The sequence below is a fragment of the Salmo salar genome, chromosome 01, assembly GCF_965601325.2.
Source record: "Salmo salar chromosome 01, fSalSal1, whole genome shotgun sequence".
Lineage (NCBI taxonomy): Eukaryota > Metazoa > Chordata > Actinopteri > Salmoniformes > Salmonidae > Salmo > Salmo salar.
Window position 1 is genome coordinate 175,241,456 of NC_138291.1, and position 23,759 is coordinate 175,265,214.

At 41.3% G+C, this 23,759-nt stretch overlaps 1 protein-coding gene across 15 annotated transcripts in view; it reads left to right on the forward strand.

The window, feature by feature from the left end:
• The first annotated feature begins 348 nt into the window (after window positions 1-348).
• Window positions 349-23,759, forward strand: part of ppip5k2 (diphosphoinositol pentakisphosphate kinase 2) — an 87,217-nt gene continuing 63,806 nt past the window's right edge. For 11 of the 15 annotated variants that reach the window (XM_082956774.1, XM_082956783.1, XM_082956786.1 and 8 more), the window contains exons 1-6: window positions 349-727; window positions 3,764-4,355; window positions 5,727-5,922; window positions 10,043-10,133; window positions 18,258-18,343; window positions 22,830-22,984. In XM_082956774.1, the coding sequence (XP_082812900.1) occupies window positions 4,182-4,355; window positions 5,727-5,922; window positions 10,043-10,133; window positions 18,258-18,343; window positions 22,830-22,984 (702 nt within the window). In that variant the 5' untranslated portion in view covers window positions 349-727; window positions 3,764-4,181. The remainder of the gene's footprint in view (window positions 728-3,763; window positions 4,356-5,726; window positions 5,923-10,042; window positions 10,134-18,257; window positions 18,344-22,829; window positions 22,985-23,759) is intronic. The other 4 variants (XM_082956795.1, XM_082956796.1, XM_082956798.1 and 1 more) reach the window with 1 other exon arrangement.

A 23,759-nucleotide genomic window follows, 5' to 3' on the forward strand; every position in this document is an offset into this window, starting at 1 on the left:
AATTTGAGCGTTAGACAGTATATGGCATCTTCATTTCCTAGACAGTGGAATCAATACTTTCACCAAAGAAGATCCTGTATACTCTGCTTCTTGTTTTTCAAGTTTGCTTCTACCCATACTTGTGTTTTTGAGGCTTTGGAGGAATTATGTCTCTTTTCCCGCCCCTTAGTGACGACATACAAATTACGTTTTTTGGTTATTGGGGTGTATTCATTACGACAATTTTGTTGCAAAACGTTTCTTAACCGGAAGCACACTGAGCGAATTTGGGGCGGGACCTACCTGAATTAGTCCAATAGAAACTCTCGTTTTGCTCTGTTTGCTTACTTTTGGTTCTTAAACGGTAAACGGTTTCCGTAATGAATTAGCCACCATGGAGTGGAGTTTAGTCCGCTAGTAATGAATACGCCCCTGGTATGTTGAGATTTTTAATGATAGCTGTGATAGCGCAAAATGAACATCACCATGCATAATTGGTAGAGTAAAACTGCAAAACACACTTGGAATAAGGTAGCTAAATCAGCATCCCTGCTAGTAACAGTGTCGGAACAATGTTGGCTACAAACTAGCAACAACCTTTTTTTCAATGCACACACATTCAGTAAGGTGTACTACTGTGTAGTTGGCAGGCTAGCTAGCTAAGCTGTCCGTGTTGTCAGAAGCCAAGCAGGACTAACTTACTTTGAAGGCATACAGACTCGACTAAGGGCGTTTCATATTAGATAAGGTAAGAGACATTTTTTTTTTTACATTAAGTAAAAAAAACAACACATTTGACATTAAGTTCACTAAGCCTAACATAAGAAGGGGAGGCACGCGTGCCTGGCCAGTGTTAACAAGTCGAAGCTAGACATTTGTCAGGAAGTACAAGCTAACTGTGCTAGGTAGCTAACGCCGTTAGCCATGGACTAGGCTAACGTTAGCGAGGTGATGTTGCACCTGTCTGGATGGAGGAAGGCCGATGAGTCATTCAATAATTTTATCTGATGAAAAGCTTTTTGAATTCCCCATTCAACTGAAGAAGAAAAAAATGCTAGTTAGCTAACCATAAGAAGGTTTGGAGAAGCATATCATCCAACGCCGATGTGATTTAGAACTGTACACGTCCTTTCCCGTTGCCCGAGTGAATGTTGATTTTTTTTTTAACGTCGTTAATATTATTACACTGTCTGTGTCAGCTTGTCATCATTACATGTTGTAGAAGCTAGTTTACTAATGGAAAGTATCAGACCCAATGTTACTCATATTATTCACAGACTAATAATCCTGATCAGAATGCGTTTCTAGGACACAGTCAGAGAACTGGTTCACTATCAGAAGGCTATGTATGTATGTATGTATGTATGTATGTATGTATGTATGTATGTATGTATGTATGTATGTATGTATGTATGTATGTATGTATGTGTGTGTGTGTGTGTGGTCCACACAGAAAGGAAAAAAACATAAATCAGTAGCTACATTACAACCTGGAGACCTTCCCTTGCATTTCAAGGTTGCACGTGTTTTGGATTGGGCATCATCTAACTATCCTGGGCTGATTGTAGCATCCTGGTCGTGCTGTGACTGACAGTTTGTTCCCATGACAGATGTCCAGTCTGAGGGTGATGGAAGGTTGCATGGTGGTGTGTGTGTGTGTGCCCAGGCAGATAACAGTGTGTCACGAATAGCCCTCCCTATACACTACTTCTGACCAAAGCCCGATTGCACTGTATAGGGAATACGGTGCCATTTGGGACACAGCCAGTGTCGTCCAGACCGGTTTGTCTGTTTATTGAACAGACTAGCGGGAGGTGTGGGTGGAGCGACAACAACGTCAAGTAGTCACTGGCATTTGAGTGGGATACTGTTATTTTATTGTTGCTCTTTTTTTTTCTCTTTTCCCCAAATATTTTAGTAAATACTTTAACACTTATTTTTCCTTAACTTGCATTGTTGGTTAAGGGCTTGTAAGTAAGCATTTCACTGTAAGGTCTACACCTGTTCTGTTCCGCGCATGTGACAAATACACTTTGATTTGATGTCAGCGAAACGGTGTGGTCTTATCTCTGTCAAGCAAAAGAAGGAGAATGCTGCTGAATGCACATTTTCAGCAAAATGCTCTATTTGAGCTTTCTAGCCTGTGTTCATTTGTGTTGAAAGTCACTGATAAAATGTAGGTCCTTTCTAGATGACAGCTGAGAGTAGGCTACTTCCTAGTCAGGTGAACAGGATGTCAGCTAGGCCTAATATCGATGTGGAAACATTCGAAAGAAAAACAGATATATAATTGGTTGATGGTTACAGTGCTAGAACAACATAATACACATTACTGTTATTTAACAAGGCTATTTTTGGCTAGTGTTCAACCTTTGGAAAGTGTGTCCATACTCTCCTGTTATAAATCCATCATGGAACCTTTCACTTCAGGTGAGTGGCTAGCCACTGCCGCATTAATCCTGGTTCACTTGTGTCCCAGTTCAGCTGTAGACCTATGCAATTCACTATGTTGTTTTTCTCTGCATTGGGCTGTATTCAAATCAATTCAATTGTTATTGGTCACATACATATATTTAGTAGATGTTATTGCGTGTGTAGCGAAATGCTTGTGGTCCTAGCTCCAACAGTACAGTAATATCTAACAATTCATAACAATACACACATCTAAAAAAAAAAAAATGGAATTAAGGATATTAGGACGAGCAATGTCTGAGTGGCATTGAATAAAATACAGTAGAGTACAGTGTATAAATATGAAATGAGTAAAACAGATTGGAAACATTATTCAGGGTAAAATGAGCGCGCACACAGTGTCTGTTGCACCCGTTCATAGTTAGCTACCCTTTAGTTCTTCAAAAGAGCAGATCTTGAAAGGGCATCGTTTTCCCAGAGCTGTCAACAGCCTGGAATATTTATGGTGGGTGAATTGGCTCAGTTCTTGTGGGCATTTGTTGAGCTACAACGACCCCAGGTGTATTTCACTCCAGAAATCCATTAGTTTTTTTCATGAGGAATATAAAAAAAAAAAAAAAAAAAGGCCTATGGCAGGAATAGTTAGGATGATAATGTATTATACAGACAATTCTGCTGCTAACCTGGATCTAGCATGGATCTAGCATGGATCTAGCATGGATCTAGCATGGATCTAGCATGGATCTAACATGGATCTAACATGGATCTAACATGGATCTAGCTCTAGTGTCATTTAATTCAAGCTCCTTTTCCCTTGCCCCCTCATCTCCCTCTCAATGTCTCTTCACTGAATTAGGTCTATTCATTTGTGCCATTCTGTCAGACAATGCCCTCCATTTTATTTTTACTTCAGTGGCATTCCTCCCTTCCTCTCTGCTCGCTCAGACATGAGGATTACCCGGCTATAGCCGATAAGTACCCAGTGAAAAACTTCCAAAGTGTCTCTCATCCTGCACCGTTAAAGGGAGGTTCTTAGGACAGCACACGTAACGATCTGACCTTCCCTGTAATCTGTGTTTCACGTTCACTGTCTGCAATGACGTGACCCTGTTTGATAGTCCGCTCTGCTTCTTAATCAGCGGGAACCGGGAGGACAGCCGTGTGCGTCATGTTTCATTGCCGTCTTCCACTGTGTGTGTGTGTGTGTGTGTGTGTGTGTGTGTGTGTGTGTGTGCTGTATTAATGCTCACAATATGACTCATGTGGAGGATGGACAAGTTCAAATATCCTTATTGGCCTCCAAACATTTGGGGCCTTTGATCATTTATTTTGTGGTGGACAAATAAAGCACATACATGTTTGTGTGTTTCAGGCAAGATAGTTAGAGGACAAAAACAACATGCTGGGCTGTAAGGAACAGGACGGAGGGAGCATAGCACCAGCTCACTGGCTGTGACCCTCTAACGGAGTACGGTAACCCAGCACCCAGATAGTACAAGTAGACATGCACCAGGGATAAACACATTTCCTTCCCCATCAAGTTCTTTAAACTACCCCCACCTCTTTCTCAGGGGGTCTAGTGGACCGGTTTGGGTGCCAGACAGGCAGGCCCTGAGGTAGGGAAGAGAGGGTGAGGGATAAAGCCTAGTTCTTTGGGGGCTGGGAGGTGAGGTGAGTGAGAGGTGTGGCATTTGGGGGAGGGAGTGCAGCAGGAGGCACAGGGCCAGCCACAGACAGGTCTGAGGGACAGGCTTCAGCTCCAGGGTCCCCAGCCACAACACGGCCCAGCCATGTCTAAAGGAGGTGATGCTCCAGACGGCGGGGAACACCCTCGCTTCTTCGTAGGCTGCGACGACAATGAGGGCGAGGAACTGCTGGACCCCGGGCGGGTCATGGGCTACGACTGCCTCTACGAGAATGTGGAAGAAGAGGAGGAGGACGAGGACGACGAGATGTATGATTCGGTGAGTTGATTTGCCCATAGAGATTGTCAGTGACTGAAGATAAAGTGTCCATCTTTATAAAGAGAAGATCATCCAAGTCATAACACAAAGCCTAATAGGCACAACTGCAGTGGAGGCACTTCATTCTGCACTAAATGTAAATCTATGGCTTTTGATCGAAGTCCATTTTTAGGTGTAATATGCTCACGTATAAAGTTACTTTCCAGGTTCTGAATTGAGCAAAGGGTTCACACACAACAAAGGGAATCCTCAGTCTGTTCAAATCTTCACACAGACTGTTTCATTGTGTTTTTGGAGCATCTAATAGTACAACATCATGGAAATGAGAGATTTATGTCACAGTACATGTTATAGGATTTGATCAGGATTTGGCTGAGATGTTGCAGTGGAAATTTGGAGTTGATCTCATATATTTGCATTAGGCATCTTTCTGAACATGCATATCATTTGTAATGAATTGGGTATGTAACTCGAGAGACACCCAAATGAATTGCCTTCCATTCTAACGCTTGTGATGGTTGAACATTCTATTCTGAATCAGCTTTGCTGAATATTGTCAGTTGTTATATAACTGTCGATGCCGTTACATCTACTGTATGAAGAATTGATCGGCTTACATTTCCCCCCAAAAAATGTTCTTCTGTAATGTACCTTGAACAATCCTAAATACAATGGTTGGTTTACATAACAAGTGTGTTGTACCATTGTCATGCACGGTAAAATACTGGTATGATGACATCGTTTTTAGAAAATGACCCAGAGTGGAAAGTCAGTTGTCTAGAAAGAGGCTCATTAGGAAGTCTACCACCTGACCTAAAGTAGACAGACTGATAGCTGTCTAGGGAGAGTCTCATAGCATCAAGTTCCTCTCCCCTCCCTAATCTGTAATGATCTCAAACCAAATGGTTGTCTCCTGGGAATTGGCTTTCACCTGTCCAGTTTTTGCCCACGAGTGAAACTTACTAAAAGAAGACAAGGCGAGGAAAGCACTTGAGACTATTGAGATGCACCCATTGGTGCCTGTTCCTCCATCTCCTCTCCCTAGCGAGGGAGGCACACGAGAGACTATTGAGATGCACCCATTGGTGCCTGTTCCTCCATCTCCTCTCCCTAGCGAGGGAGGCACACGAGAGACTATTGAGATGCACCCATTGGTGCCTGTTCCTCCATCTCCTCTCCCTAGCGAGGGAGGCACACGAGAGACTATTGAGATGCACCCATTGGTGCCTGTTCCTCCATCTCCTCTCCTTAGCGAGGGAGGCACACGAGAGACTATTGCATTGCACCAAGGTTATAGGCTGTGTTCCAATACTCTATAGCATCCTGTCCTCATCTCCTTAACCCCTATTCCTCCCATCTTTTCTCCCCTAGCCTCCTGAGAGGCAGATCGTTGTGGGCATCTGTGCCATGTCCAAGAAGTCCAAGTCCAAGCCCATGAAGGAGATCCTGGAGCGCCTCTGTCTGTTCAAGTACATCACGGTGGTGACCATCGAGGAGGAGGTCATCCTCAACGAGCCTGTGGACAACTGGCCACTCTGTGACTGCCTCATCTCATTTCACTCCAAAGGTGAGCGCTGGGTTACCATGCACGTGCGCATGAGCGTATCAACAAACACACAAGCGCATAAACACACGTACACATGAATAAACACACACGTACACCCTGGGTTACCATGGACACGCTGGGTTACCATGGACATGTGTGGACACACAAACAATTTATAAACAAACAAACACAGTAGGGATGTGGCAAGTGTACAATGTTTAAATGACCATTTTTTAAAATCTGTTTTCCATTAAAACAGTAAGTAAAATTCCATGTGAATTCACAATGCAGATGGTCTACATCGTGCTGCCCATGGAGAGAGAGAACATTTTATAATTTATGCTGCTCTTGCTTTTCACGAGAGTGGCGTGTGTAGGTTATTGTCGTCCAATCACAAGGCATCAAACCGGCTAGTAATCAGGAGATATCTAGGCTAATAGATTGGAAGGCTAGTTATCAGGAGATATCTAGGCTAATAGATTGGAAGGCTAGTTATCAGGAGATATCTAGGCTAATAGATTGGAAGGCTAGTAATCAGGAGATATCTAGGCTAATAGATTGGAAGGCTAGTTATCAGGAGATATCTAGGCTAATAGATTGGAAGGCTAGTTATCAGGAGATATCTAGGCTAATAGATTGGAAGGCTAGTTATCAGGAGATATCTAGGCTAATAGATTGGAAGGCTAGTTATCAGGAGATATCTAGGTTAATAGATTGGAAGGCTAGTTATCAGGAGATATCTAGGCTAATAGATTGGAAGGCTAGTAATCAGGAGATATCTAGGCTAATAGATTGGAAGGCTAGTTATCAGGAGATATCTAGGCTAATAGATTGGAAGGCTAGTAATCAGGAGATATCTAGGTTAATAGATTGGAAGGCTAGTAATCAGGAGATATCTAGGCTAATAGATTGGAAGGCTAGTTATCAGGAGATATCTAGGCTAATAGATTGGAAGGCTAGTAATCAGGAGATATCTAGGTTAATAGATTGGAAGGCTAGTTATCAGGAGATATCTAGGTTAATAGATTGGAAGGCTAGTAATCAGGAGATATCTAGGCTAATAGATTGGAAGGCTAGTTATCAGGAGATATCTAGGTTAATAGATTGGAAGGCTAGTTATCAGGAGATATCTAGGTTAATAGATTGGAAGGCTAGTAATCAGGAGATGTCTAGGCTAATAGATTGGAAGGCTAGTTATCAGGAGATATCTAGGCTAATAGATTGGAAGGCTAGTAATCAGGAGATATCTAGGTTAATAGATTGGAAGGCTAGTTATCAGGAGATATCTAGGTTAATAGATTGGAAGGCTAGTAATCAGGAGATATCTAGGCTAATAGATTGGAAGGCTAGTTATCAGGAGATATCTAGGCTAATAGATTGGAAGGCTAGTTATCAGGAGATATCTAGGCTAATAGATTGGAAGGCTAGTAATCAGGAGATATCTAGGCTAATAGATTGGAAGGCTAGTAATCAGAAGATATCTAGGCTAATAGATTGGAAGGCTAGTAATCAGGAGATATCTAGGCTAATAGATTGGAAGGCTAGTAATCAGGAGATATCTAGGCTAATAGATTGGAAGGCTAGTTATCAGGAGATATCTAGGCTAATAGATTGGAAGGCTAGTTATCAGGAGATATCTAGGTTAATAGATTGGAAGGCTAGTTATCAGGAGATATCTAGGCTAATAGATTGGAAGGCTAGTTATCAGGAGATATCTAGGCTAATAGATTGGAAGGCTAGTTATCAGGAGATATCTAGGTTAATAGATTGGAAGGCTAGTAATCAGGAGATATCTAGGCTAATAGATTGGAAGGCTAGTTATCAGGAGATATCTAGGTTAATAGATTGGAAGGCTAGTAATCAGGAGATATCTAGGCTAATAGATTGGAAGGCTAGTTATCAGGAGATATCTAGGCTAATAGATTGGAAGGCTAGTAATCAGGAGATATCTAGGCTAATAGATTGGAAGGCTAGTAATCAGGAGATATCTAGGCTAATAGATTGGAAGGCTAGTTATCAGGAGATGTCTAGGCTAATAGATTGGAAGGCTAGTTATCAGGAGATATCTAGGCTAATAGATTGGAAGGCTAGTAATCAGGAGATATCTAGGTTAATAGATTGGAAGGCTAGTTATCAGGAGATATCTAGGCTAATAGATTGGAAGGCTAGTAATCAGGAGATATCTAGGCTAATAGATTGGAAGGCTAGTTATCAGGAGATATCTAGGCTAATAGATTGGAAGGCTAGTAATCAGGAGATATCTAGGCTAATAGATTGGAAGGCTAGTTATCAGGGATTTTTTCAACATTATCGATCCCAACTTTGTTGAAACTTTCACACTCCGAACACATGCACATACATAAACACATATTTAAACACACGCACACACACATATAAACAAACTCATACATACTCACTTACCCACGCCCTCGCATACACAGCCCTCATTGTTTAGGTTGACACTGCTGTTCATTCATCACAAGACGGTCCAGTGTTTTGAAGTTTGCAACAACAGTAACCGTTACTGGAAGGAGGCATGGGGGTGTTTTTAAGAGGCATGTGCTTCAGCTCATACACTATTTCCTTTATGGGATACTTTACCCAAATTACTCAATTACATATTGTTTTCCTTATCCTTTTTCACGCTTCATGTGCAAATCATCCTAAAGTATCTTACACTGATTGTGTAGCTCAAAGTTACTTATAGATGATTTGGACATGAAGTGCAAAATACTCATATTGATAACATTGACTTGCATTGGATATGTGCCACAAATGCTGAGAAGTTTGCATTTGGAAACAGTGGCCAGGTAAACAAAAGACTAGACAGCTTACAAGGTATAACAACAGGGTAATGGAAACTACACATATTTTTATTTTATTTGGGTGAACTATCCCTTTTAAGGAGTTACAGCACCGGTGCTTCTGACTTTGTGTTGTAATTGACATGCAATGTGTACTCATTGTTTCCTGTGTCTGCACGTCCAAAGTTAAATGGGGGGGGGTGTCACCCTGCTTTTCTCCAACCATTGCTCCGTCCCAAATTAGGGCTGGGAATTGCCAGGGACCTCATGATACGATATTATCACGATACTTGTGTGCGATACAATATATATTGCCTATCTTTGTATTGCGATTCGGTACTGTGATATTATTGCGATTTGATGTTCCAAACATATTGCTGGTGCTGGGGGACAAGAGTGCCATGAGAAAACGAGTTTTGATCAGTCTTGGAAATAAAAGTGCTGAAAACACCTTGGCTACCTATTTAAAAGAAGATGAACGAGAAAAAAATACAGAGATGTTGGTGCAGGTACAGCAAAGTAGCGCAAAAATTATATTGCGATATTGTCAACAATATAATATATCGTCAAAATTAGCATCCTGATAAATAACAATCAAACCCCCCCCCCCCCAACCCCCTTTCCAGCCTGCAATGCTTTGGACCAGGGCCCGTATGTAAACAGACCTCTCTCCAGACAAGCGATTTATTTACTACATAGACGTCGTCTGTCTGGCGCACCACACCTATGTCACCCAAGAAGCTGTGATGTGATTTGGTCAGCTGCCAAGCGGCCTGTAGTTAAGTTTGTTTACGGCTGGTGGTTTATTTCAGCTTGTTGTTTAGACTCGTCCCCCTAGTCATTGGTGGATAACTCTAGCTGGTAACCTAAGAGGTTTAGGCTTTGTCCCAAAATGCACCCTATTCCCTACAAAGTGCACTATTTTAGACCAGAGCTCTATGGCACCCTATTCTCTACATAGTGCACTACTTTAGACCAGAGCCCTGGTAGTGCACTGTGTAGGGAATATGATGCCATATTAGACGCTCATTAGTCATTTTGTCATATGAGCTAAACAGTAAAGCAAACATGTTATCTCTCAATGCATTGTAGAGAGAGAGAGAGAGCAACACATGCCTGTTCAGTTCACGCAATCTCTGCTAGTAAGGCCTTTAAAGCAAGGGCTTTACAAGAAAATGCCTTTGTATGAAGTGAAAAGGTTTCAAATGTTTTAGGAAATTAGCCGTTAGCAAATGTGCTTTCCTCCGTCCTCCTGGCACAGAGGTCTTTTGAATGAGCTTGACTTCACCTCTGTTCTCCTACAAACACATGTTGTTTTTATTGGTCTTTTTTTTCAGGTTTTCCATTGGACAAAGCAGTGGCCTATGAGAAACTCAGAAACCCGTTTGTAATCAACGATCTGGATCTCCAGTACTACATCCAAGACAGGTAAGGTGATTGACAGTTGCTATGGGAATCATGACCATATCTGGTCAAAAGAATGTGTTGGACAATAGGTCCTGACATGCTGTTGCCCATTCTTCACATTATGGTTGCTAATAGTCATTGGTGGATAACTGAGCAATGCTGAAGTTTATAATCAAAGGGGGAATGATGTTCCCTTCTGCCGATGTTTGATGTCTTGGTCTATGTCCCAATCAAGAGAATCTAGCGTTTTCATTTGTCATGAAACGAATACCACTGTTTCACTAAAGGCAAAGGTGTACAACTCTTGTCAGAGGGTAGCAGTGTATGCTTCCTCAAATGAAACTTGGGTTGGGTGATTGATCATTAATTAATCAATCATGTTGAATGAAACACTAGAAATACTCACTATAGACCATCCACAAAAATGTCCTTCACTCTTTTCTAAACTTTTGCATCGTTCAATAATCCACTAGACAATAGACCCTGACATGCTGTTGCCCATTCTTCACATTATGTTTGCTTTTAAAAGGGTTCCCGAGTGGCACAGCGGTCTAAAGCACTGCATCTCAGTGTTATAGGTGTCACTATAGACCCTGGTTCGATCCCGGGCTGTATCACAACCGGCTGTGATCAGGAGTCTCATAGGGCGGGCACACATTTGGCCCAGCGTCGTCCGGTTTAGGGGAGGGTTTGGCCGGGGTAGTCCGTCATTGTAAAATAAGAATTTGTTCTTAATTAACTTGCCTAGTTAAATAAAGGTTAAATAAAAAAAATAATACAATAAAAGCACTGGTGGTTTATTACTTTTGACCACAGCCTTTATGGACTCTGGTCGAAAGCCACGTGTTGGACAGTATCTCCCGACATGCTGCTGCCTGTGTTTTTACTGCAGCAATGGAAACATTAGAGGTTGCTTTCATTCTTCACATTATGGTTGAAACATTGGAGGTTGCTTTCATTCTTCACATTATGGTGGAAACATTGGAGGTTGCTTTCATTCTTCACATTATGGTTGAAACATTAGAGGTTGCTTTCATTCACTGCTAATGCTAATGTTTAGAAACGAGTGAAGGACATGAATCCCTTTTTGAGGGTGGTCTATAGTGAGTATGTTTAGTGTTTTCATTTTCTCATGCTTGATCAATCACCAAACCCAAGTTTTAATTTGAGGAAGCATGCAAACTAGCGTACACTGCTGCCCTCTGATAAGAGTTGTGAAACAGTTGTATTCATAATGTCTCTGTGGGTGGGTACAGTTTTATCATTCATGGAGTTTGTTCCAAATGGCACCCTATTCCCTATATAGTGCACTACTATAGGGCTCTGGTCAAAAGTTGTTTATTATTAAGGGAATAGGGTGCCATTTGGGATGCATACATACATGCTAGTGATGCGCAGGTTGACTCAGAACCCACGGTTATATCCGTGGGGTGGGCGGGTTTAGGGTCATGACATTTTGTGTGTGTGAACGATGGGTAAGTGGCGGGCGGGTTGAATAAAGATTAAACAATGCATTAAAACAAAAATCTATAAATGTATATTTTTTTGTGTAATTCATACCTATCGGCTAGATTGTTTAATTCATACCTATCAGCTATATCGTGTAATTCATATCAACAGGCCTTACACCGTTGCGCCACTCGGGAGCCCAAGATTAGTATTGCCGCCACACCGACGGTCACGGGTCATTGGAGGCAGTGAAATTCCACATGACCGTTTAGTCACGGTAATTAGGCTTCTCCAAGCTCTGATGCTGATGCTGGTCATTAGTAGCCTACCAAACTTACTAACTGCCTGGTACTCAGCACTCTCTTGTCCCTCTAATCACCCTGACATCAATGCAAATGTAATCGGAAATCGAATCAAACACTTCATGAGCTCATGTTGCGCAACATTTCTTTAGGCTATGAAATTGCAGGAGAAAACAAGAGTGATGGCCGCTAATAAAAAGAGGATCTCATCAGCTTTCTATAGACTAGGTCTACTATATTTCTCAACTTTCCTAATATTAAGCACATTGCTTATATTTACAACAGGAGTATAGTCTACCTGGCTGGCATGAAAATAAACCACGGGGAAAAGCGTCGTCCATTCGCTATTTTTTTAATTGAACCTTTATTTAACTAGGCAAGTCAGTTAAGAACAAATTCGTATTTACAATGACGGCCTACCCCCGGCCAAACCCGGACAACGCTGGGCCAATTGTGCGCTGCCCTATGGGACTCCCAATCACGGCCGGATGTGATGCAGCCTGGATTCGAACCAGGTACTGCAGTGACATCTCTTGCGCTGGGATGCAGTGACTTATGCATAGATTACATATTTGTTCCTGCTGCCCCTGTTTCGATACAGGTGCATGATAATTGTCCATTCTAAATCTAAGCAAATGTCACACATATATTGTTTAGTATATGTAAATACAAGTTTAAATCAAGAATAGTCTGATTACTTGTGAATTATATCTTGTGAATGATGCCCAACATAAGAAACAATGCCTTTTTTTTTGCGACTTGTTTGAGTCATAGTTGCACACCTCATGTAGTCTAGCCCATAGTCCTATATGTTTTAATAAGGTTTGTATCACACCTCATGTAGTCTAGCCCATAGTCCTATATGTTTTAATAAGGTTAGTATCACACCTCATGTAGCCTAGCCCATAGGCCTATATGTTTTAATAAGGTTAGTATCACACCTCATGTAGCCTAGCCCATAGTCCTATATGTTTTAATAAGGTTTGTATCACACCTCAGGTAGCCTAGCCCATAGTCCTATATGTTTTAATAAGGTTTGTATCACACCTCAGGTAGCCTAGCCCATAGGCCTATATGTTTTAATAAGGTTAGTAGCCCATAGTCCTATATGTTTTAATAAGGTTTGTATCACACCTCATGTAGCCTAGCCCATAGTCCTATATGTTTTAATAAGGTTTGTATCACACCTCATGTAGTCTAGCCCATAGGCCTATATGTTTTAATAAGGTTTGTATCACACCTCATGTAGCCTAGCCCATAGGCCTATATGTTTTAATAAGGTTAGTATCACACCTCATGTAACCTAGCCCATAGGCCTATATGTTTTAATAAGGTTAGTAGCCCATAGGCCTATATGTTTTAATAAGGTTAGTAGCCCATAGGCCTATATGTTTTAATAAGGTTAGTATCACACCTCATGTAGCCTAGCCCATAGGCCTATATGTTTTAATAAGGTTAGTAGCCCATAGGCCTATATGTTTTAATAAGGTTAGTATCACACCTCATGTAGCCTAGCCCATAGGCCTATATGTTTTAATAAGGTTTGTATCACAACTAAAGTTGCCAAATAAAATTAAGCGCATTAATCTGTTTTACAAGGGGTGTAGAGCCTAACTGGCATATATAAGCAGTGCGGAGTTTCAAGTTTGGGGAAGATCATTTTCACCATAAAAATGCACCTTTATAATAAAAGCATTACATGCATAATTGCATTTGCGGTCACTTTTGATAATGTTTTTTTTTCTCTTAATGGAACATTAGCACTTATAGCCTACTACCACGTGTGCATTGCTGTGCTTATAATGTGAAGAAATAGCCTAATAGTTTCTAACATTTCAAGCTAAATGTTCTGATCTGTTTAAAAAAGTTTTTTTGATGTTAGTGGTTGTATTCATTTGGGATCTATTGCATCCCACAACTGTCCCAGACTGTTGGGAATATTGAATGAATGTCTTGGAAGATAATAATTCATAACAGATATATATATTGGCCATATACCACAAACCCCCGAGGTGCCTTATTGCTATTAAAAACAGGTTACCAACGTAATTAGAGCACTACAATGATTAGTGCTCTTATATATATATATATATATTATAAACTGGGTGGTTCGAGCCCTGAATGCTGATTGGCCTAAAGCCATGGTATATCAGACTGTATACCACAGGTATGACAACATTTTATTTTTACTGCTCTAATTACGTTTGTAACCAGTTTATAATAGCAATAAGGCACCTCGGGGGTTTGTGATATATGGCCAATATACCACGGCTAAGGGCTGTATCCAGGCACTCCGCGTTGCGTCTTACGTAAGAACTGCTCTTAGCCGTGGTATATTGGCCATATACCACAAACCCCCGAGGTGCCTTATTGTTACTGATACACCAAACACACCACCTCATTTCCACGCACGAATGTCAGTTACTAGGCAGAATGAGCTTTTGATTGAAACAGCATGTGAATGCAGGTTACTAGGCAGAATTAGCTTTTGATTGAAACAGCGTGTGAATGCAGGTTACTAGGCAGAATGGGCTTTGATTGGAACAGCATGCGAATGTCGGTTACTAGGCAGAATGGGCTTTGATTGGAACAGCGTGCGAATGTCGGTTACTAGGCAGAATGGGCTTTGATTGGAACAGCGTGCGAATGTCGGTTACTAGGCAGAATGGGCTTTGATTGGAACAGCATGCGAATGTCGGTTACTAGGCAGAATGGGCTTTGATTGGAACAGCATGCGAATGTCGGTTACTAGGCAGAATGGGCTTTGATTGGAACAGCGTGCGAATGTCGGTTACTAGGCAGAATGGGCTTTGATTGGAACAGCGTGCGAATGTCGGTTACTAGGCAGAATGGGCTTTGATTGGAACAGCGTGCGAATGTCGGTTACTAGGCAGAATGGGCTTTGATTGAAACAAAATACAGGAAGGTTATATGTAAGCATTTCACTGTAAGACCTACACCTGTTGTATTCGGCGCATGTGAGAAATAAAATTTGATTCGAAAATTTGATTTGATTTATATAGTAAACACCATCTGCTCTAATTTTCTTACAAAACAGTTGCAATAAGATCTACATGCATATTCCGGTCCGCATGTAGGCTACGCTGGCCCACAAAACCATCCTGTTGTCCCGCATTTGAGTGTTTTTAAATGTGGTCACCCTAAAAAAGAACCTGCTGAAAAGTAGCCTCCATCTGCTATTGTATTGCAATGGATGACATGTCTTTATCCCCTGCCCCTGTTCCTGCCCATTTCCTAATGGTCCACTCTCAGTCAAAACTCATTTTACATATTAGTAAAGATGAGATTCAATTGAGAATAGTGTGATGGGTGAAAATATGATCACTTGATGAGAGAACAGTTTGTGCAGCCTGAGGCAAGGAACAGAGATCAAGTATTATTTTTTTGTTGTGATTTTTCTCAAATCATCAATAGCCTATAGTCGCATCATGCAGCCCATATATGGTTTGATTTCTAAGACATTTTAAGGTTTGTATCATTCACAACTAAAGTTGCCAAATAAATCTAAATCTAGCATATAGGACCTGTTTCGAATGATCACTTTTACACTCAACATCAACACTTCATATGCTTGCGCACTTGCTCTGGAATGGGAGAAATATCCTTTCCATTTTATTCAGGTAAGTTTAATAATATTATTCTTAATATAAAATAAGGGCATGGGACTTATAAACCTATTTTGGGACTTATAAGACTTATAAGCCTTATAAGCCTATTTTGTCAGCTAAACAAATTAAACAGGAAAAAAATTAAACAGGAGTTGTTCAATTTGATAAACTCTTTGGTTAGTGTCAGTTGATCTCAAAATGTATTTGTATAGTTAGACAACCTTACATTTAAAAATATGAAATGATACCTCTTCAGCCCATGGCATGGAGCATAGCCAGATAACGTTAATTAAACAGGAGTTGTTCAATTTGATAAACTCTTTGGTTAGTGTCAGTTGATCTCAAAATGTATTTGTATAGTTAGACAACCTTACATTTAAAAATATGAAATGATACCTCTTCAGCCCATGGCATGGAGCATAGCCAGATAACGTTAATTAAACAGGAGTTGTTCAATTTGATAAACTCTTTGGTTAGTGTCAGTTGATCTCAAAATGTATTTGTATAGTTAGACAACCTTACATTTAAAAATATGAAATGATACCTCTTCAGCCCATGGCATGGAGCATAGCCAGATAACGTACAGTATCTAGTCTGCTAAATGAACATGCAGTAGGCCAACTCATATTCTGCTCTTCTGAAATACATTTTCTTCATATCATAATGTTTCTTTAGACCTGCCTAAAATAAAAAATAGGTTTATTGTAATGGGGTTTATTAAAATGATTTATTAGGCTTTTATTTTTAGATGTAGATGTTCCAAAGACATGCATCAGTAGCGGCGTAATTAACGGTCGATTACCGTGAGACTGGCAGTCTTCTGCATGACCGGCTGACAAAGTTCAATGTCCACCGCAGCCCTAGTAGAGTCATCAAAGACATTAACATGATGAACCATATTAAGTTTGGCATTAATATTGTAAAAAATAAGGAAATTATTAACTATTAACTTTTTTGTCTGAAATGCTTAAAATAATCATAAATAAACCTTCTCATGGACTAAGTCAGATTCACTCCAAATGTACTCTTTGGACTCACAATCACAATAGTCCCTAAAGAGTTTCAGAAAGAAAAATGTTGAGGCATTGAGACGAACACACTATACAAGTAGATGCATATTAGCGCATACCCAGCTAAAAATGTAGGCTATTGTTTGAAATGTTTTGTTTTATCGAAACATTAGGCTGCTGTGCACTAGGGATGTGACAAATGGAAACATTTTCTGAACGTTTTAAACTGCAATTTATCAGTTTTCCGTTAAAAAAAAGTATAAAATTCCATATGGTTCACAATGCAGCAACAATGGTTTCAGAACGTTAAGCATTGCACCTGGACTAGCACGACTGACCTGGACTAGCACGACTGACCTGGACTAGCACGACTGACCTGGACTAGCACGACTGACCTGGACTAGCACGACTGACCTGGACTAGCACGACTGACCTGGACTAGCACTAGTGACCTGGACTAGCACGAGTGACCTGGACTAGCACGACTGACCTGGACTAGCACGACTGACCTGGACTAGCACGACTGACCTGGACTAGCACGACTGACCTGGACTAGCACGACTGACCTGGACTAGCACGACTGACCTGGACTAGCACTAGTGACCTGGACTAGCACTAGTGACCTGGACTAGCACGACTGACCTGGACTAGCACGACTGACCTGGACTAGCACGACTGACCTGGACTAGCACGACTGACCTGGACTAGCACTAGTGACCTGGACTAGCACTAGTGACCTGTATTAGCACTAGTGACCTGGACTAGCACTAGTGACCTGGACTAGCACTAGTGACCTGTATTAGCACTAGTGACCTGGACTAGCACTAGTGACCTGGACTAGCACTAGTGACCTGGACCACCATTACTGAGCCTCAATTCCACCCTGCAAAGTTTCCTTCTCATTTAACTTCTAAAATTATTGCCATACAGGGATTCACTTCTGTCCCTTGCCTTTCTCGGATTGTTCCAACTGTTAACGACGGCGGCGTTGTGGTGGAGAATCGACTCCAAATGTATTGATTCCTCGACTCTTTGCACGTCAACTCCCGATGTTGACTCCCATTTCTGAGTGTCGATGGTAAAAAGTAGTGCACTATATAGGTAATACTGTGCTGATTTGGAAGCACCCTATTGCTGATTGGCTGTACAATGGACCTATCTTATATTTCCGATATGAAGAAACAAAACTTGACACCCACCACTTGATATAGTGTAAATGCTAAGTCAATAGATGCCATTGTACAGGCTAGTGAAAGGCCAGTTCAATCAAGAAGCAAGGTGAAAAGGGATACTTCGGGATTTTGCCAATCTACTTCCAAAAAGTAAATGAACTCATGGATACTATTTTTATGTCTGTGTCCAGTATCAAAGAAGTTAGAGGTAGTTTTGCGAGCCAATGCTAACTAGGGTTAGCACAATAACTGGAAGTCAGATACCCATAGACTTCGTCATTGCGCTAACGCTAGCTAGCGATTGCTCTAGCACTAGTTAGCAACTTCTATAAAACTACATGCAGAGACAGAACATTGGAATCCATGAGTTCATGTAACTCCGGGGAAGTGGATAAAGGGCTAAAATCCTGAAATATCCCTTTAAGAAAGTGGTCACATTCAAAAAGACTTGAAACGGCACACAGCTGTTTAAAGGTGAAGCCTTGCTGCAGGCTAACTGACTCCACACAGCTAATGAAAAGAGTGGTTCGATCCCTGTGTTGTTGATGCTCAGTCAGCTGATCTAGCATTTCTCTTCCTCCAGGAGGGAGGTGTACCGGATCCTGAAGAACCAGGGCATCCTGCTCCCACGTTACGCCGTTCTCAACAGAGACCCTGCAAGACCAGAGGGTTAGTACTCAGTACCTTAAAGGTCAAAGCAGTGTTTCTCAATCCTGGTCCTGGCAACCCAAAGTTGTGCACATTTTTCTTTGTTTGTCCCTAGCACTAACACAACTGATTCCAATAATCAGAGGCTTGATGATGAGTTGATTGGTTGAATTAAGTTTTTTGAATGCTAGGGAAAAAAATCTATAATGTGCTTTCAGACTTCAAAAGTAATCTAATGTCAAGATGAGTACTTATCATGTTAGATTACACCTCTAAACTTTACATTGTTTGCCAGTTCAGACATAATATCACCATAATCCGAATGTTCATTTTCGGAAGTTGCTTTCATTTCAGCTCATAGTTAAATAAAGGTTCAATTAAATTAAATAAATACAAATAAATTAATTAATGTTATCTAATTTGTAAACATTTCAACCCCAAGATGAATGGAAAAGATGAGCACAGCCAATCTTTAAATCAAATGGTGCTTCTCTTTTCCATTCATCTTGGTATTGTGGCATATAGCTGGATCTACAAAAGGGATGGCCTGGGATGTGGACTTACCTCAACAGAAGAACAGGTTTGACGTTTGTAAACATCAGGCATGCTTTGAAGTGTAAATGTCCCTTTAAGTTTATTCATAGAATATGGGGCATGTTCTCAAATGCACCTCTGTATACCTTAATGATGGTGACACAAAAAAGTGTTTCAGTATAGGAATATAACATTATGAATCAGTGTCAGATCAGTGTTTAGGCCGTTGTTATTCTCCATTTGATTTCTGCCCAGCACCTCGTGTTAGACTGTAAACACATCGTGGTTCCTGTTGCGCTGCTTTGGTCTGTGCCATCGTTTTTTGTTGTTGTAGTTTATTCTTATGATAATCCAAACCACAAATTGTGTTCAAAGATTTACTCACGAACCACGTTTCCATCCACAGTTGTTATGCAAGTAAAGTTCAACCGTGTGGAAAGGAAATGATGACAGCTGTGATAGAAACAGGATGTTTCGGTACAATTGTATTAATGACAACAGATAAATTGTTTGTTCAACATGGTTGGATCTTTTTGTGTCTGTAAATTGAATTATGTGAGAAATGGTGGCGGAAATGCCTTTTATGTGCAAATATTGATGAAATAACCACTTATCCATAATAATCTCATGTAGACTAGCCTACCCAACACATCCCACCGCACTATATCGGCAAGCTGTTGGCTGGAGTGCCAAGACCAGAGGAGGCACCTTTGCTATTCAACGCAACAGTTTTTTTTGTGACAAAACTATCAGTACAGTTGAAAATGTGATGGAAACACATTGACCTTTAGATTTTTATTCGGTACGTGAAAACTTAAGCGAAAAGGTACATTTTCTCTGCACTACTTTCATCACGCACTCATTTCTATCCTCAACGAGTCAGTTTGGTGGAAACACCTCTGGTGGGGAAATGCGCATATTGTCTTTATGTAGATTTTAGAATATTTGCATGAAAACCTAGCCAGTGATGTTATTTGTCTAGTCTAATATGTCCCCCTTTTTTTTCTCCATGTCTACTGGCATGATTTTGACAGAGCTCAATGTACAAACAAATTTTTTACATTTTCAAATCTGTCGTATCTGGAATGGAATCAATCAGGACTGCTAAAATTCCTCTCGTCCTTTAGATTGTTACAAACATCAAGATTACTGGCATGTAGAAAGGTTACAGAGATAAAACTGTTTTACATTTCAGTCTTATTAAAATGGCAGCTAGCCATGACTGTGAAACAGATGGGGAAACAATACTGTTTTAGCGGAAACAATCCTGTCATAAAGGACAATGCGGCCATTTGGCATCTGAAATGAACCCCTGCCATCATGTTCAAATCCAATAGGAATATGAGCTACGGCTGGATAGACCTGCTCACACCACATCTGTTGCTGTTGGCAAATAAAGGCCATTCAGCTACTGCATACATTTTGCTCATTCCCTTGATGGTAGGGCTTTATCTTTTGGCAAAGTGCCCTAATCGCGTCTCTTAACATATTATCTGCTAGCCTTTCCCAAGTGTACGTCATCAACACTTCTCTGAGATGAATTTAGATCAGACCATTGATCATTCAGGATGCCTCATTGTCTAGATTGGATGCCTCATTGTTGTTTGAGTGGCTACCACACAATGTTTGAATGGGCACCAGGTCTAATCCAGTCCTGGTACACAGGGTTGTGTTCATTAAAATGAAAACGTTCAGATAGGCCTATAGGCACAGCTGTGTAATGTAGCGGCAGTGAACCGTGTGTGTGTGTGTGTGTGTGTGTGTTAGCAGCTGTCTCGTTCCCGTCCACCCCCAGCTCTGAGGAGTAAAACTGGAGCACCACTAGGCCTGGGAGACCTGCTTCCTGTCTCAGTCCTGTCTCAGCTCTGCACTGCTTAGTGATTATACACCCACTCACACTGGTGTTTCTATCTCTCTCTGCCACGTTCCCTCTCTCTCGCTCTCTCGCTCTCTCGCACACGCTCTCTCGCACTCGCTCTTGCTCTCCCTTTTCCAGGATTATGTACTGTAGACTAGTCCTTCTGTCTCCTCTGTCTTCTGTCTTTCTCACTCTCCTCTCTTTCCCTGTTTTTCTCTACTGGTTCTCTAGTATGGGTGGCCAATTTAAGGAGGCCATCTGTTGACATGACAGCTGTCTGCTTTGACCTCTGGCTCCATTGTGATAAATGGGATACACTATGGTGTTTCTTTTTCTGAAATGGAATCTCTACTAGAATTCCATGTTGTTTCATCTCTACGTTCATATTTATTGAAATAAACTGTGTAGAATTACATTTATTTACCAGAGGATGTTGAGAAGGCCTATTTAGAACGGCCAATGGGCATTAGTCAAGTGAACTTAAACACCCCGCCCATCGTGTCAGAACACTAAGGGGACTTTTCAGACCAGCATCCTGTTAATAGGTCTATTAGCCTAAAATGAACCCTTAGCATAATCTCAACCAATTCGTAAATGTAATATCAGTCTGCCACGTCCACTTAGTTTTTCCCGTTGGAGCAGGTCTTTTCAGACACGCAGCAGTAAAGTGGCTGTGAGTGACGGCTGCTGTGGAATCGAACAGATAAGCCTCTGTGCAAACGGAGAGAACTTCCCTCCTAAAGTCAGGTTGTGTCCTAGCCAGTGGGGTCACCGGTACTTTACTCATACATAGTCACTGCCATGGAGGCGTTAATTAGATATTAGGTTAATGGGTGAGAAACCATCTGGCCCCATTTTAATTTAGCAGTTTAGATTAGTGACTGTGCTGTTTTTTGGGGGGGGGTTTCAGTGAGGTACATGCAGATGGGCAACCCTATGCTTTAGCCAATTTATTTAAAGCCGCTATGCTGCATCAGTTAGGCAACAGGTTATAATGCTTTTAAAGGGAGCGTTATATTTCAGATGGTTGACAACATAATTGAATTTTCATTCATTTTAAAGCAGAATGTCATTTTTAAGTGACCTCCTCAGTTCTACACAAAAAATATCGCAGGGGTGCCCCCCCCCCCCCAAATACACTCGCTTACTTTGCCTCCGCTGCTAAACTAAAATCCTAAAGGAAACACTGCCTTTGGCATAAGAAGATTACAGTTTCCCTTTCTGTTGGATAAAGCCAGATTATAAAGGGAGAAAAGCATCAATGTATGAAATTCTCATTCTGCCGCACCGCAAGAGGCCTTTGAACTGTCAGGATATCCAAGAACACTTCTGTTTTTGTCCATTTTCTATCTCTTTTGCATCTTTCTTTCTTATCTCCGTTACTACGGTGTCTGCATCACAGAATAGTCGTTACCATAGCCCGTTTTACCACCTGCCATTCAAATAACAATTGCATCATTCATCCACTCTCCGTTCAAATCGGGTGAAAGAATCCGTCTAAAATACTCTTTGTCGAGTTATCAACCATTGTTTTAGATATTTACCGGATGTGCAGAATTGCAGTCTCTTTCTACTCTCTTGCCAACTCTTTATTGTAATTCCATTTTTTTAGACGGATTTTATCAAGTGAGTTGAACGGAGAGTGGATGACAATGATGCAATTGTTATTTGAATGGCAGGTGATAAAAATCTAATCAAATATTATTTGTCACAAATGCGCCGAATACAACAGGTGTTGACCTTACAGTGAAAGGCTTACTTACAAGCGCCCTCAAACCAACAATGCCGTTAAAAAATAAAAATACCTAAAGAAGAATAAGAAATCAAAGTAACAAATAATTAAAGAGCAGCAGTAAAAGAGGCTATGGTAACAACTCTTCTGTGACGCAGACACCATAGAAACACTGTACTAACACCAGCACAAACAGATCTGGGACCAGGCTACAGAATTGGTTGGTTTGGTGCTGGACTATTAAATGGCTGCACAGGATATATCTCTTTGACCAGGGTTAGTGACCACTGTTGTACGTAAAGAGTTGCTGCTAAGGGGTCTGAATGAAGATCAAGGCCTGCTAATCCTATAGATAACCAGTTGTATGTGCCGTCTCTGTCCAGAGTGTAACCTGGTGGAGGGGGAGGACCACGTGGAGGTGAACGGTGAAGTGTTCCAGAAGCCCTTTGTTGAGAAGCCTGTGAGCGCCGAGGACCACAATGTCTACATCTATTACCCCACCTCGGCTGGAGGAGGCAGTCAGAGGCTCTTCCGCAAGGTTAGGATGCACACAAATGGTCATGACATCCATCCATACACTAATAGGCCCTAAGTATGTGGACACCTCTTCAAATTAGTGGATTCAGCTATTTCAGCCACACCCGTTGCTGACAGGTGTATAAAATCGATCACACAGCCATGCAATCTCCATAGACAAACATTGGCAGAAAAATGGCCTTACTGAAGAGCTCAGTGACTTTCAATGTGGCACAGTCATAGATGCCACCTTTCCAACAAGTCAGTTTGTCAAATTTCTGCCCTGCTAGAGCTGCCCCAGTTAACTGTAAGTGCTATTATTGTGAAGTGAAAACGTCAAGGAGCAACAATGGCTCAGTCGCAAAGTGATGGGCCACACAAGCTTACAGAACAGGACCGAGTGCTGAAAAATAAAAATAAATGTAAAATCGTCTGTCCTCTGTTGCATCACTCATTACTGAGTTCCAAACTGCTTCTGGAAGCAACTTCAGCACAATAACTGTTCGTCGGGAGCTTCATGAAATGGGTTTCCAAGGCCAAGCAGCCGCACGCACACAAGCCTAAGATCACCATGCGCTATGCCAAGCGGAATGGTGTAAACCTCACTGCTATTGTACTCTGGAGCAGTGAAAACTCGTTCTCTGGAGTGATGAATCACGCTTCACCATCTGGCAGTCTGACGGACGAATCTGCGTTTGGCGGATAACAGGAGAACGCTACCTGCCCCAATGCATAAAGCCAACTGGAAAGTTTGGTCTGGGGCTGTTTTTCGGGCTAAGGCCCTTAGTTCCTGTGAA